The following is a 15,202-nucleotide window of genomic DNA, read 5'->3' as shown; positions in this document are numbered from 1 at the left end:
ACACCACTAGATGACCTCGCTAGGGCTCGCTGCCTTAGAAGAGTGAGGATAATCCTCAGGGAAGACTCACACCCCGGTCAGCACTTCTTCACTCTCCTACCATTGGGTGGGAGATAGAGAAGCATAGCCAGCCATACCAGCAGGCTGAAGAACAGTTTCTACCCGTGGCTGTCAGACTCCGGAACGGAAAATACCTTCATGTCGACGTAGTAGGATAGACTTGTGGGGCCGGTGTGTTGTGCAACAAGGTCATATAGGGTAATAAGACTGGGTCTGAGTTAGGGACTTCTGTCCTCACTGTGAGTTGTGTTGGTGTGTGTGTGTGTGTGTGTGTGTGCGCGCGCACAGAGGGAGGCTCAGCCAATCTCATTGTACACATCTTGTACTCTGACAATAAAACTATATGATAAGATTCTTCGCCTACAGACAGAATCTTGCCAGGCTAAACCAACCGCCTCTATAACGATAGATATACTCTGTGTACTTAAAAGGGAAAACAGTTGACCAGGAATCTAAGGTTTCTCTTGAAAGTCTTGAAGGGAGCACCTTGGGCCCATGTGACCGTTGACTCTGCAGGCCCTTCAAGGTCTTGGAAAGTTCACCCCAAGTTCCTGAGATGATGACACCCCATGTCCTTGGAGAACCTCCACAACCGCCGGTGGCTGTTTCTGCACTTCTTTATCTTAGCTAGAGTGTGTCACGCTAGGGTGCAGTGTGCCAGCACTTCTGGAGGAAGTAGACAGAGGCAAATGTGTAAACATGTGTCCCCAAGTGTGTTCGAGGCCCGTCTTTACTCAGCTCAATCAACACGGAGAATACCTGGACTCTTTTTGTCTTTTCTGTATATCAAGACACACCTGAAACAGGTCAAACGAAACGTATCCTCTCATGGGCATTGCCCCACTTAAGGTCGGGAGAGAAGCAGCAGCAGCAGCAGAGGCCGAGAGAACGGAGGGAGGGGACGACGCTCGCCGTCCTCTGAATGGACAGGTACCCAAGCCTGCTGACTCAGACCGAGGAATGGAGGTGATGGCAAGAACGAAGACTCTTGTTCGGACCCACGCCCTTTCCCAACAAATCAAACACAAATCCAAAAGGAACAGAAACCTTGTAATGCTTTTTGCAAAATAATTAGCCGGGATAAGCACAAGCCTTGCCAAACTGTGCGAGACTCGCTAAAAGAGGACAAGAAATAATTTGCAAAATAAGAATCTTCAAATACAAACTCAGGATACTGGAATGTCCATGAGGCTGGAGTTCCAAAATGTCTTTGCCTTCTGCAAAGTCTGTTCATTTCACAGCTGCCTTTTATCTTCTTGAAGGAGGGGCCGTTGCCTTGCAGCCTTCCTCCCAAGTCGCCTGTGCTGTTGTAGCTGCTCTTTCCTGCGAGCAATCCTGCGCTTATGTCCACTTGGCACAGGCGCCTCGGGAACTTCCTCATCGCTGCTGCCAGCCCCCACAATCTCTGAAGGCAGCAGTCCACTCCCTGATGGTCCTGGCCCCTCACCTGAGTCCTCGCTCTCCTCCGCCGGCCGCACCTGCACGCCGGCTAACCACAACAACTCTTGAGAATACACAAGAACAAGATGAAAAGGAGGAGGAAGGAGACTGACCGGCCAGGAACGACACGGAAAGAGGACCTGACCTCCCTTTCCACTACACCTGGAGGACCCCGACTAAGCTGAGAGTTGGCCTAAATAAAAAAAACCAATACGCTCCCGTGGAAGCTCTGAGTGGATAACGGATACAAGTGAATGGGGAGAGATGCACAGCCCGGCACATCTGCCGGTATGTCGGCGACTACCAGGGAACGGAACGAGCAGAACACTTTACCGGCCAAGTGTGATTGGACCCACAAGGAATTTGTCCCCGGTGTGCACACCAACAGCAAGTTGGTCATAGTTACGAATCGTTAATCGGTAAGATACAAATGTCAACTCATAAAACATTTTGTATGGGCATTTTAGAGTTGCCAACAGAAAGGGGGGAGGAGAAGGGGTTTGAAAGAACAGTGTGACAGCTTGCAAACCGAAAGTGCATTCCATAAATGTTTTCAAAGATTGTAACTAGGTGACTGAAGTTTCTGCCGTGCAAAATTCTAACTGGAGAGCCTGATTGATGACTCTGAGCTATGGAGGTGTCCCATTGGAGGATATGAATTACGATACACCCTGAGGGGTGGAGGGAAAACCAGGGTCAAGGATGACAATGAATCATGTGTCTCAGAATCGGCTGCGCCCAGGCAGCGCCGGACATGTTAACTCCCAATAAATCCTGTTTACTTTTGGAAGTTTGGCTCGAGACTCATGATTTAATTGCTGGAATCCCGACAACAAACATGTACAGATCATGGCTTATTTTTGGCCACGACGACAAAGCCAAGAAGGTGGCTTCGTTCTGGCCGCTTAATCTTGACACGGAAGAGGGCGACTGGGTGAGGTGCAAGAGATGGTCCGTCCCGGCTGCCTCTTTGCCCTCAGAGAAGCAGCCCTCCAGACTACATTCCACCACACAGACAAAGTGCCACCAGTGGTCCCAAAGGTGCTTTTTCCCCCTCCCCCCAAGAGGCCACTGGAATTCCCCATTTCTCTTTTGAAGATGTTTCGCTTCTGGTCCAAGAAGCTTCTTCAGCTCTGCCTGGAAGGTGGGGATTGGAAGAAAAAAATGCAACAGGGAAGTGGCAAAAAGGATGCAAACGACCAGCTTTGTCTGCCGGGAGTGTAAATCCTTCCACTCCCGGCCACCCAGTCAGAGCTGAAGAAGCTTCTTGGAGGAGAAGCGAAGCGTCTTCAAGGCAAACCCAGAAGATCCAGTTGCCCCCTTGGAAAAGCACCTTTGGGACAACCGTGACCTACCTGGGTGATGGAGAACCTCCACAGACATTTAGCCCCCAGTGGGCTGGGGGGGGGGGATTAGGTTGACCTTCTGCACATTCTGGAGGAGTTTAGAGTGAAGGGTCCTTGCGGGGTCTCTGAGCTGGGTGGTTTCCTTGCAGACGTCTCATGACCCAACTAGGTAACATCTGTGGTACTAGGAAGGGAGTGGGGTTTGCTCTCTGCTTGTATACAACTGGTCTGCCCTGTGGTGGAGGGTGTTTCTTGGGAGATCCTTGGAGCCCTCTAAGCTTGGTGGCTTCCTTGCAGATGTTTCATTACATGACTACCCAACAACTTCAGTGCTGAAGGGAGTGACAGCACTGATGATGTTACCTTGTTGGGTCATGAAATGTCTGCAAGGAAACCACCCAGCTCAGAGACCCCCAAGGACCCCACAGTCCTCCTCCTTCCCTCCCTCTCCCTCTGTCTTCCTCCTCCTCCTCCTTCCTGCTACCTCACTCCCTTCTAGCACTGATGACGTTACCTAGTTGGGTCACGAAATGTCTGTGAGGAAACTGCCAATCTCAGAGACCCCCCAAGGACCCGACAGTCCTCCCCCACTTCCTCCTCCCTGCAAACTCCACTCCCTTCTACCACTGATGACATTACCTAGTTGGGTAATGAAATGTCTGCAAGGAAACAACTATGGTCATGTTCTATTTTCTATTCTATTCTAATTTCTATGCTATTCTAATTTTTATTCTATTCTCTATCCCATCCATCCCATCCCATTCTATTAAATTCTATTCCTATATCCTTCTATTCTATTCTATTCTATTGTACCCTATGACTATTATTAAGTGTTGTACCTGATGATTCTTGACTTTTGACGAATGTATCTTTTCTTTGATGTATACTGAGAGTGTATTTGCACCAAGACAAATTCCTTGTGTGTCCAATCACGCTTGGCCAATAAAGAATTCTATCTATTCTATGTATCTAATTGGCCTTACTCAGACTGAACCAAATTTAAAACGTCCACAGTTCCTTTAAGCCAGGGGTCTCCAACCTGGGCCACTTTTTAAGACTTGTGGATTTCAACTTAGCTGGCTGAGGAATTCTGGGAGTCGAAGTCCACAAGTCTTCAAAAGTGGCCAAGGTTGGAGACCCCTGCTTTAAGCTGTCTGGAACGGAAGCAACCCTTTCCTCTCCTGTAGGAAAAAAAGGCAAGATTTAGAATCAAAACGTGTCTCCCAGATCCCGTGGCCAGACAAAGGACACCTCTTTTGAAGATGGACAACGCAATAAAAACACAATTTCCGTTCGCCTAGCCCCTAGGAAGGACTGCCTCCCTTAACTACTCACCCCTCCGGCTTTGATGAGCTTGTGGCGGAATTCCTTGGTGGGGTTATTGAAGGTGAGCTTCTCGCAGCGCAAATGATTAACCGGTGGGTTTCCTTCCAGGTTTAGGAAGAGGTCGTAGGTAAAGCACACTTTCTTCGGTTCCTCCTGAAAGCAGGGGAAGAAAAAGAAAAAAGAAAATATCTCAAGAGATTGCCACCGATGAACGCAGAGTCCCTGTCCTGCAATTTGGAGAGTCCTCGGCCTCCATGTCTGCGTGGCTAAAACAGCCAAGTGAGAAGAACAGGAGCATTCAAACGGGGAGGAAAGATTCACTCCAAAAACTCAAACCACATCATTGGCAAATCTTTCCGTGGCGTAAACATTAAAAGCAGGGTCGAAGTACAGGATAGGAGCATTCAGAGTTATCAACAAAATCTTGGCTAGAATATGGCAAAAAAAAAAAAAAAAAATCCTTTGTGGGCCGATTTGTACAGGAGCAGACCTGGCATCACCTTAGCTGTCACCGGTCTTCAAAAGCTTTTTTTTTTTTTAAATAATAATAATTTGCCCAAAGCATTTTGGACGTGAGCTTCGAGGTTAAGAATGTGAAGGATGGGTGTTTGTGCTTTATTTTCATAGTCGTAAATTGTACACTTTGGTTTAAGTTACACGGTGAAGATGGTGGTTGATTTCATCCAGAAGGAAGGTAAGGGGCCTAAACTCTACGGTTTCCCTAAAATGAGGTTCACGGGGGCTTATTTAGGTAGGTCTTATTTGGGGAAACAAGCATTATGGGTTTTTTTGGGGGGGGAGTGTGGGGGTGGTTTTTTTGGGGGGGGTGTGTTTATCTACTTTAAATCCATTGCTTGGGCTTCTTTTCTGGTTGTGGTCTTATTTTTGGGAAAAAACGGTACTTATTAGGGTTTTAGGAAAAGACCAAAAGTTTTCTGTTCGTCCGTATATGGACTCGTAAGGTGAAATTGGTTCCCGGGGTTGTCCGGAAGGAAATGAAAAGCGGGGAGAAAACAGAAGGTAATGAATTTGGGGTGAGAAAGAACACAGGATCCTATCTCCTTCCAGAACGATCTGCACACGGGGAATGAGGTGGGGGGATGGGGTGGGGGTAGATCAGAGCTGGAATGCCTAAAACATATATACTCACTGGGGTCTTAGGAAAAGAGCCAGTTTTCTGTTGATCTGTATCATGCCTTGGATTTAGAGGGCCGAAAACAGGAAGGTGAAATTGCTCCAGGGCCAGAAGGAAATGAAAAGCGGGGAGAAAGGTAGAAGGAGAAGAGGAGGAGGGGGGTGAAGAAGAGAAGGAGGAGGAAAGGAAAAGAAAGAGGAGGAGAAGGAGGAAAGGAGGAGGAAGAGAAGAGGAAGAGGAAGAGGGTGAGAAGAAGAGGCGGACAAGAAAAGAAAGAAGAGGAGAAGGAAGAGGAGAAAGAAGAGGAGAAGGAAGGTGAGAAGAGGAGGAGGAGGGTGAGGAGGAGGAAAAGAGGAGAAAGAGGAGAGAAGAGGATGATGATGATGATGGTACCTTATTCTTGAAGTAGACCTCAATGGGCATAATGAACCCCGCGTAGCCAGACTCCTCCACTTTGTATGGGGGCTCTTTGCAAACTGTGGGGAGCAAAAAGGAGCGTTAGAAAATCTCAACTTCACGTACTGACCGCTCAAAGTTACAATGACTCAGGGCCCTTTTCCCCACTGACCACCCTTGGGGTATCCCTGGGGTCACGTGATGCAAATTCGGGCGCTCGGCAGCTGACTCGTATTTACGACGGTCACCGTGACCCAGGGTCGGGTGGTCATCTTTTGACAAGCCAAGTCAACGGAGAAGCCCGATTCCCTTAACCACTGGCTTACTGACTTAACCACTGCAATGCTTCGCTTAGCAACCGTGGCAGGCCAGGTCCTAAAATGGGACAAAGCTCAATGACCCCCAAAGAGCAACCGAAATGTCAGGCTCAACTGGAACCTCGTCCCTCCGGAGATTAGACTCTGACCTTATTTCGGAAGGCTCCGAAGACGCAGTTCTCTGCCAGCGGGCCTGGGGAACCCCCAGCGGGATGGAGCCCATGAAATGGCTGGCACAAAAGCACGTTGTGTGTGTGTGTGTGTAGGGTTATTATTTTATTTTTATTATTATTTTTCTGTTTATTTCTTTTATATGGTGCTTTTATGTCGCCATGAGTGAGTAGGCGGAAATATAAATTTTCTAAATCAATCAATCAACCACCCAACCAAATTCCTTGTGTGTCCAATCACACTTGGCCAATAAAGAATTCTGTTCCGTTCTCTCTTCTCTTCTCCTCTCTTCTTTTCCCTCCTCTCCCCATTTTCTTTTCTCTTCTCTTCCTTCTTCTCCTCTTCCCTCCTCCCTCTCCTCTCCTCTTCCCTTCTCTCCATTCCATTCAAGGCCCACCCCCGGGGCGTCTGAAACTATCAAAGGAATGCCTGGGAGGATGTTTAAAACTCCCTCCCTCAACAACAGTGGGAACCACACAGAGGGACGTGATGCGAGGACCTGGGGGGGGGGGAGGGGAGACAGAAGCTGCACCCCACAATTCCTGCCACCCATCTAGCCGAAATCTCCTCCTCTCGTTCCCCCTCCCCCCCCCCAGGCAATTCCTCCCGGTTGCTATTCAATTTCAGCCATGTGCCGGCACAGCTTACAGGCCGTCCTCAACCTACAACGGTTCTTCCAGCGGCTGGCCGAGGTCCTGATGGTGCTGGTGGTTTTGGCAGGGCTTTGGAGTTCCCAGCAATTCTGGCACCCCCTTGGGGATGGGGTGGGGGTCACCTGATTGCAAGCTGGATGCTTGTTAACCGGTTTGTAGCCCTGACCGGCTGCAGCGCCTTTGCGATCAAGCGATTAGCCACTGGCAACCTTCCCCGCGGGCCTCCCCAGAAAGCCAATGGGGAAGCCTGCAGGAAACGCCACACGGGTCGTTCTCTCCCACCCGTCCGCCCCAGTCCCTCTGTGCCGGTGTCACGCTGCCCACTCACACACATTGGCACTCCCCCTTCCTAAACTGTACCCCTCACACACACACCTTTTCCCCGACCCACACCTCTTGTTACACCCCTTTGTAGCGTCTGGAAGCAGGCCTTTCACTCACCACCTGGGGCACCTTCTCCAATCACAGCCTCTGCACCATCTCTAACCCGGGTCCCCTCTTGCTGATCCACACAAACCTCCCAGCCTTGTCTCTTGGGCAGCCCCTCCTACCCCCAGGTCCCCTCCCTGACCTGAGCTGCGTCTCTCTTGCACCTTCCCAACCTGTCGGAACCTATCCTGGCACCCCCCCATCATCCAGGCACAACCAAGGAAGGTTCTTGGATGAGAAGCAACATTTCTTCTCCTTTTTCTTCCTCAAGAGGGGGGAAAAAAACAACAACAGTCCGGCTGCCTTTTGAAAACACCCCTTTGAGATACCTGGCACCTTCCTGCTGGCTTCTCCGCTGACTTTGGCAGCTCACCTAACCACCCTGGGGTTCAGTCAACCATGGCAACCGGGGCCACAAGGACAGCCGCCGCTAAGTGATACGGTTGTGCTTTACAAAAGCATCCCTTAGCAATGAAATTCCCGCCCCAGTGGCTATGGTAAGTCAAGGTATGAAGTGTTCAATTTCAAAATTTCAGGATCCCAGGCTTCTAAATGACCCAGTGTTTTGTTGGGGAGGGTGGCTGGCGCAAAAGAGAAACCCCGCCAGAGACGTAAAACAGGAGTGTCGGATGCCAGCGTTGGGCTGCTTCCCACCAAGAGCCAGAGAGGAACCTGGAACCTGGCCGTGAGAACAATTAACCAGGGGAACGTCTTGCCGACATCAGGTGTTTTTAAGACGAAGACTGGACAGTCACATGTCTGAAGTGACATATAGGGCTTCCTGCCTGAGCAGGGGGGGTTAGACTAGACCACCTCCAAGGTCCCTTCCAACTCTGTGATTCTAATTGTGACACACACACACACACACCCAGACGCTGCAACCATCATAAATACAAAGCACTTGCCAAGGATCTGAATTGTATGGCCATGGGAAGCCCGCAGCCGTCGTAAGTGTGAAAAGCGACCTAAGTCACTTTTTCAAAGCAGTTTCCTTGACAGGACATTCCGGCTTGCATCCTTGGGTGGGTGGGTGTCATTTGGGCCCTTCCAATGGACGTGTGCAGGTAGTCCTAGCCTTACGACGGTTCATTTATGGACCACTCAAAGTTCCAACAGACCCTGGAAAAAGGGACTTAGGGTCGCTTTTCACACTTACGACCGCTGCAGGCTTCCCATGGCCATACAATTCAGATCCTTGGCAAGTGCTTTGTATTGATGACAGTTGCAGCGTCTGGGTGTGTGTGTGTGTGTGTGTGTGTGTGTGTGTGTGTGTCACAGGAGTGGCCAATGGATCGGTGCTGCCATTCTTAACCGAATCCCGTGTGCAAGCAAAGTCCACGGGGAAGTCAAAGTTCGTTTAACGACGATGTTATTAACTGAACAGCGGCAACGATTCCCTTAATAAATGTAGCAAGGAAGGTCAGACAATGGGGCAAAACTCACTTAAAAGAAGTTTCACTTAGCAACGTACGTTTTGGGCTCAACTGGGGTCGTAAGCCGAGGGCTGCTTATATTTGGTTAGAACATTATAGGAGCCTGAAAACCAAGGCAAGGGAGTCGACTTCCCTGCATGTCGAAATCTAGCATTTCAGGGAGAACTCAGGCTGCTTCTGGGAGCTACAAATCCTTGAGGTTTTTTTTTTTCTCAATTGGGAGAACCAACTTCCTAAATAAGTTCCTAACAGATACTCTTAACAGAATAGCAGAGTCGGAAGGGACCTTGTGGGTCATCTAGTCCAACCCGCTCACCCAAGCAGGAGACCCTATGCCATTTAAGACAGAGGGCAGCCCAATCTCTTCTTCAAAGCCTCCAGGGATGAAGCTCCCACAACATGTACCTTTCTCTTTCTTTTTTCTTTACCTACCTACCTACCAACCAACCTATTAACAGAGTCGGAAAGGATCTTGTAGGTCATCTAGTCCAACCTCCCCTGCCCAAGCAGGAGACCCTACGCCATTTCTGACAGAGGGCAGGCCAGTCTCTTCTTGAAAGCCTCCAGGGATGAAGCTCCACAACATCCATCTATCTATCTATCTATCTTTTTCTTTCTTTCTTTCTTTCTTTCTCTCTCTCTCTCTCTCTTTCTTTCTTTCTTTCTTTTTCTTTCCTTCCTTCCTTCCTTCCTTCCTTCCTTCCTTCCTTCCTTCTTTCTTTTCTTTTCTTTTCTTTTCTTTTCTTTCTTTCCCTACCTACCTAACCTACCAACCAACCGATTTAACAGAGTCGGAAGGGATCTTGTAGGTCATCTAGTCCAACCCCCTGCCCAAGCAGGAAACCCTATGCTATTTCTGACAGATGGCAGTCCAGTCTCTTCTTGAAAGCCTCCAGGGATGAAACTCCCACAACTTCTGAAGGCAACTCCTGTTCCATGGGTTGATTGCTCTCACGGTCAGAAGTCTTTCTCCTGACTTCCAGGTTGCCCCTTGGGACATGCCCCGCATGCTTGCCCACTCACCACGTTTCGGTTTCGGGAAGCTCTGATGGAGACGGAAGACCACCCTCTCCACGAAGTGCTGAATCTCAAACTGCTCCGGGCCTCGTACAAACACCATCCAGTCGTGGGTGAACCCCTCAGTGGTGGGCTTCTTGCGCAGCTGGGCACGGTGTCCGAGCTCCAACTTCACCTGGACTGTACACTAGGAAGGGGAGGGGAAGGGCAAAGGAAGAGAGGGAGGGAGGGAAAAACACCTTGATTGTTAGAACTAGCTGGAGAACTACAATGGTGTCTTCCTAAGGAAAAAAGAAAGTTATACCAATTGTTTAGAGTTCAGGAAAGAAACAATTTAATTCCTTTGTTTAAAACCAGCTTTTCCCATGGAGTTAGGACCTAGCAGTCAGCATCTGCGCCCCACTCAACTATTGGAAACATAAAAGCATACCGCACATTCATTTCTCACGCACGAACTACAGATCAAGCTTCAAGCCAACGGCTCCATCCAGATGAGAGATCCAATGTCTGTAGGTTACCCTCTCCCAACTGTGAATGAGGACTCAGCATAGAAAGAAAGGGTGATATTTACAAACTTTACACAACACACACACACACACACACACCTGCTTTGGAGGCAAAGGTGTTCTTTGGATTATCTTAGCTGTTCCAGCAGAAAGGGGGTGAAAAAATAGACTGGTTGAAACCAGGCTCAATGGCAGGAACTGGGAGAGGGATCTTGGAGTCTTAGTGCAGTGATCCCCAACCTTTTTATGCCGCGGCCCGGTACCGGCATCAACTGGGCGCCGCCATCTTTTTGATGAAAAGTGCTTCCGGTGAGCTTTCTACCGGAAAAGCTCACCGGAAGCACTTTATCAAAAGATGGCGGCGCTCAGCAACCAGCGGCCCGGTAAGACTTGTTCCGCGGACTGGTACCGGTCCGCGGACCGGCGGTTGGGGACCCCTGTCTTAGTGGACAACCAGCTAAATAGGAGCCAGCCGTGTGCAGCAGCAGCAGCCAAAAAAGCCAATGCAATCCCAGATTACACTAACAGAGGGATACAATCGAGATCAAGTGAGGTACTCATACTACTCTATAAAGCCTTAGTAAGGCTACACTTAGAGTAATGCATCCAGTTTTGGTCACCACATTATAAAAAAGAATTTGAGACTCTAGAAAGAGTGCAGAGAAGAGCAACCAGGATGATGAGGGGATTGGAGGCTGAAACATACGATGAATGGTTGCAGGAACTGGGCCTGACTAGTCTAGGGAAGAGAAGGACCAGGGGAGACAGGAGAGCAGTGATCCAATATTTGAAGGGAAAGGGAGAGAAAGAAAAGGAAAGAACAAGAGGAAGGAAGGGAGGAAGGAAGGAAGGAAGGAAGGAAGGAAGGAAGGAAGGAAGGAAGGAAGGAAGGAAGGAAGAGAAAGAAAAAAGAGAAAGAGAGAAAAAGGAAGGAAGGAAGGAGAGAAAGAAAGAAAGAAGGAAAGAGAGGGAAAGAGAGCAAGAGAGAGTGACTGGAGGCTAAAACATACAATGAACTGGGCCTGGCTAGTCCAGTGAAGAGAAGGACCAGGGGAGACAGGAGAACATCTTCCAATATTGGAGGGGCTGCCCCAGAGAGGAAGCTATTTTCCAAGGCACCCGAAGGCCACACAAGGAACAATGGATGGAAACTGAACAAGGAGAGATTCACCTGGAATTGAGAAATAACTTCCTAACACTGAGGATTAGTTAACCAATGGAACTGTTTGTCATCAGAAGTTGTGGGAGCTTCATCCCTGGAGGCTTTCAAGAAGAGACTGGACAGCCACCTGTCAGAAATGGTGTAGGCTCTCCTGCTTGAGGACGGGGTTGGACTAGAAGACCTCCAAGGTCCCTTCCTTTATTCTGTTATTCTGCTAACCTCTTCTCCAAAGCACGTGAAGGCTAGACAAGGAAGCAATGGACGGAACCTGATCAAGGAAGAGATTCAACCTAGAAATAAGGAGAAATTTTCTGACAGTGAAAGCAATCGACCGGTGGAACAGCTTGCCACCAGTTGTTGTGGTTGCTTCACCACTGGAGCTTTTCAAGAAGAGACTGGACAACCACTTGTCTGAAATGGTAAGAGGGTTTCCTCCTTCAGCAGCGGGTTGGACTAGATGACCTGCAAGGTCCCTTCCAACTCCGTTATCCTAACTTCTAAGGTTCCTGCAATACGCGAACCTGATTTCTTACTATAGGTGAAGTCGGGGCTGCTTACAAGCTATTATTTGCAGCTGACCCAATTGGCACAACTTGCAATTATATAGAGATTATATGTCTAGAGATTATAAGTCTCCGGCTCCCCATCTTTGCTCTACAGGCTGTCCTTGTGTGAGGACCCCTTCTTTAGTGATCCTTTGAAGGTATACAGCACTGAACGGGGAACGACTTGTAGTTGCGGCCGTTGTAGCGTTCCCCAGCAATATGGGCTTGGCAACCAGCTTGCCATGACAACCTGTCCCCCAAGGAACAATGGGGAAGCCAGCAGGAGATCGCAAACGGCAATCGCACGAGTCTGGGCGGCTGCAACCACACGGGGCTCACGCCAACGACGACAACCGCGGCAGCAAGTCAGCATGGTCCGACGACAGGAAGTCCTCGACAGTGTAGTGACCGTTCCAATGTTACGATGGCACTGAAAAAGGCGACTTAAGGACCGTTTCCTACTGCTACGACCATCGCAGCTTCCCCCGTGGTTCACATGATCAAACTTCAGACGCTTGGCCACAGGTTCATGTTTAGGACCTTTGCTCCGTCCCGAGGTCACCTTGGGGAAGCCAGATCCACTTAACGACCAGGCTGCTCAATAATCCACTGTAGGGGATTGACTGTGTGTGGCAAGAGAGGTCTTAAAATGGGACAAAACTCACTTAACAAATGTCCCACTTAACAACAGAAATTTGGGGCTCCATTGTGGTGGTTAAGTCGAGGACTACCTGTTTCATCAATCAATCAGAATAGAGCTGGAAGGGACCCCAGAGGTCCTCTAGTCCAGCCTCCTGCTCATGCAGGAGAACCTATACCAATCCAGACAAGCGGTTGTCCGATCTCTTCTTAAAAACTTCCAGTGTTGGAGCATCTACAATGTCTGGTGGCAAGCAGTTCCACTGGTTAATTGTCCTGTTTGGAAATTTCTCCTTAATTCCAGGTTGCTTCTCTCCTTCATTGATTTCCATCCATTGCTTCTTGTCTTCTGGTGCTTTGGAGAATTATTTGACACCCCCACCCCCTGATTTGGAGCAGCTCCTCAAACATTGGAAGACTGCTCTCATGTCTCCCCTGGTCCTTCTTTTCTCCAGAGCAGTGGCCCTCAACCTTTTGGGCACCAGGAACTGGTTCCATGGAGAAAAGTTTTTCCACAGACTGGGAGGTTGGGTCCACAAGGAGAGGCGGTTTTGCATGCTGCCTGCATCCCACGGGGGTTGGCTTATTTGCGTGGACTCGTTGGTAACATGCCACGGACTGGTGCCAGTACCAGTGGGTTGGGGACCCCTGCTCTAGATTGGCCATCCCCAATTCCTGCCACCGTCGTTCTTCATAGGTTTGCATCTCTGGGACTTTTTAATCATCCTAGTTGCTCTCCTCTGCACTTTTTCCAAACTCTCCACATCACAAAACACTCAAGTGCCTCCGAGACAAAGAAAAACAAAAACAAAACACCCCCCCTTCTCATCAGACACAGCTACTCTCACCTTGCACACAGTTGCAAGGCTACATCAGGACTGGCCTAGGGTGTCCTTACAGCTGGCCGCAGATGCCAGATGTGGCATGCAGGTGGGGGTGACCTCCAAATGCAACGGGAAGGAGGGGGGGGAATGTGGGGGTAGAACGGCCTCTGCTTCCCATCATCCCCTTGAGCAGGGGGCTGGACTAGACGACCTCCAAGGTCCCTTCCAACTCTGCTGTTCTATTCTGTTCTGCACCCCAATATTCTATTTTATTCCATCAATTCGATAGTATTCTCTATTCTATCGTTATTCCAATTCTCTTCTATCCATGCTTTCCCTGCCTTGTTGAAGCCACGCCCCTTCAGGTGAGCTGGCTCCTCCCCTCCCTCCCTCTGGGGCAGGTTTCCCCCTTCCCCTCCCCGTTCAAAGGGAAAGGCACCCCCATCAATCTCACCCCCCTCCGCAAACAAAAGGCAGGCAGGGGAAGGGGAGGGGGTTGCATGAGGACCTTGGTGGGCGTGGCCAGCCTCGTGGCTTGCTGCCCAGACCCCGCCCCCTTCCACAGGGTGTGGGCGTGGCCGCCGCCCGCCCAATGAAGGCCAGCCCCGCCCACTCCTGGGAGGGAGGGGCGAAAGGAGGGCCTCCTTCTCCTCCTCACCTGGTTGTCCATGGTTGGGCCGGCTCCCCCCCACCTTCCCCGGCGGGTTGGGGCCTACGGGGCTCGGCTGCCTTCAGGCCTGGAGGTGCGGCTGCTGCTGCTCCCCCCGCCGCCGCCTCCTCATGGCTCGGCGCCGGGCGGGCGGGAGTCGGCCTGGCGTGTTGTCCTCGCCGCGATGGGCCCGGCCCCCTCCGACGCTCGCTTGGCCGCCAGCGCTGCTTCTGCTGCTGCTGCCGCCGCCGCCTCCACACCGGAACCGGAACCCCCTCCTCTCTTGCAACTCCCCCCCCCACGGGAGACGAGCAGCCCTCCCGGCCAATGGGAACGCCCGCTTCGGCGCCTCTGCGTCCCCGCCAATAGGAGCGGCGCGGAGAGGGCGGGAATAGCGGAGTCCGCCAGTGGGCCAATGGGAGCGCGCGCGCGGACGGGCGGCTGCGGGGAGGGGCGCGCGTTGCCAGGGAGACGGCGGAGCGCTGCGAGAGAGCCAGGAAGGGAGAGAAGGTACCGAAAACGGCTAGTCCTCATTGAGGCGCCGTGAGTCGCTGATGCGTGGAGACCCTCGCAGGCTCGCTGGGCCCTCCTCTCTCCTCCTCTCTTCCTCCTCCTCTTCTCTCTCCTCCTCCTCTCTCTCCTCCTCTTCTTCTCCTCCTCCTCTCTTCCTCTCCTCCGCCTCCCCCTCTTCTCTCCTCCTCCTCCTCTTCTCCTCTCCTCCTCTCCTCCTCCCTCTCCTCCTCCTCCTCTCTCTCCTCCTCCTCCTCTCCTCCTCTCCTCTCTCTCTTCTCCTCCTCCTCTCCTCCTCCTCCCTCTCTCTCCTCCCTCTCCTCCTCCTCCCTCTTCTCTCCTCCTCCTCCTCTTCTCTCTCTCCTCCTCCTCTTCTCCCCTCTCCTCTCCTCTCTTCCTCTCCTCCTCCTCCCTCTTCTCTCCTCCTCCTCCTCTTCTCCTCCTCCTCTCTTCTCTCTCCCCTCCTCCGCCTCCCCCTTCTCTCCTCCTCCTCCTCCTCTCTCTCTCCCCTCCTCCTCTCTTCTCCTCTCCTCCTCCTCCTCTTCTCTCCTCTCCTCCTCTTCCTCCTCCTCCCTCCCTCTCCTCCTCCTCTCCTCTCCTCCTCTTCCTCTCCTCCGCCTCTCTCTCTCTCCTCTCCTCCTCTC

At 51.0% G+C, this 15,202-nt stretch overlaps 1 protein-coding gene across 1 annotated transcript in view; it reads right to left on the bottom strand.

Annotated features, from left to right (window-relative positions):
• The window catches only part of MLLT1 (MLLT1 super elongation complex subunit), a 38,504-nt gene extending 24,172 nt beyond the window's left edge, over positions 1-14,332 (bottom strand). The window contains exons 1-4 of the mRNA XM_087948765.1: positions 14,058-14,332; positions 9,730-9,910; positions 5,701-5,783; positions 4,182-4,325 (exon numbers count right to left, since the gene is read on the bottom strand). Coding sequence (XP_087804891.1) covers positions 4,182-4,325; positions 5,701-5,783; positions 9,730-9,910; positions 14,058-14,069 — 420 coding nt within the window. The 5' untranslated portion in view covers positions 14,070-14,332. The remainder of the gene's footprint in view (positions 1-4,181; positions 4,326-5,700; positions 5,784-9,729; positions 9,911-14,057) is intronic.
• Between the last annotated feature and the right edge of the window lie 870 nt (positions 14,333-15,202).

This window comes from Notechis scutatus, unplaced genomic scaffold (genome assembly GCF_049901735.1).
Source record: "Notechis scutatus isolate UNSWTSFEM ecotype Mainland unplaced genomic scaffold, rNotScu1.2 NSCUSCF19, whole genome shotgun sequence".
NCBI classification, from domain to species: Eukaryota; Metazoa; Chordata; class Lepidosauria; order Squamata; family Elapidae; genus Notechis; species Notechis scutatus.
The sequence above is the reverse complement of the archived record's forward strand: the minus strand, read 5'-3'. Positions and strand labels throughout refer to the sequence as shown.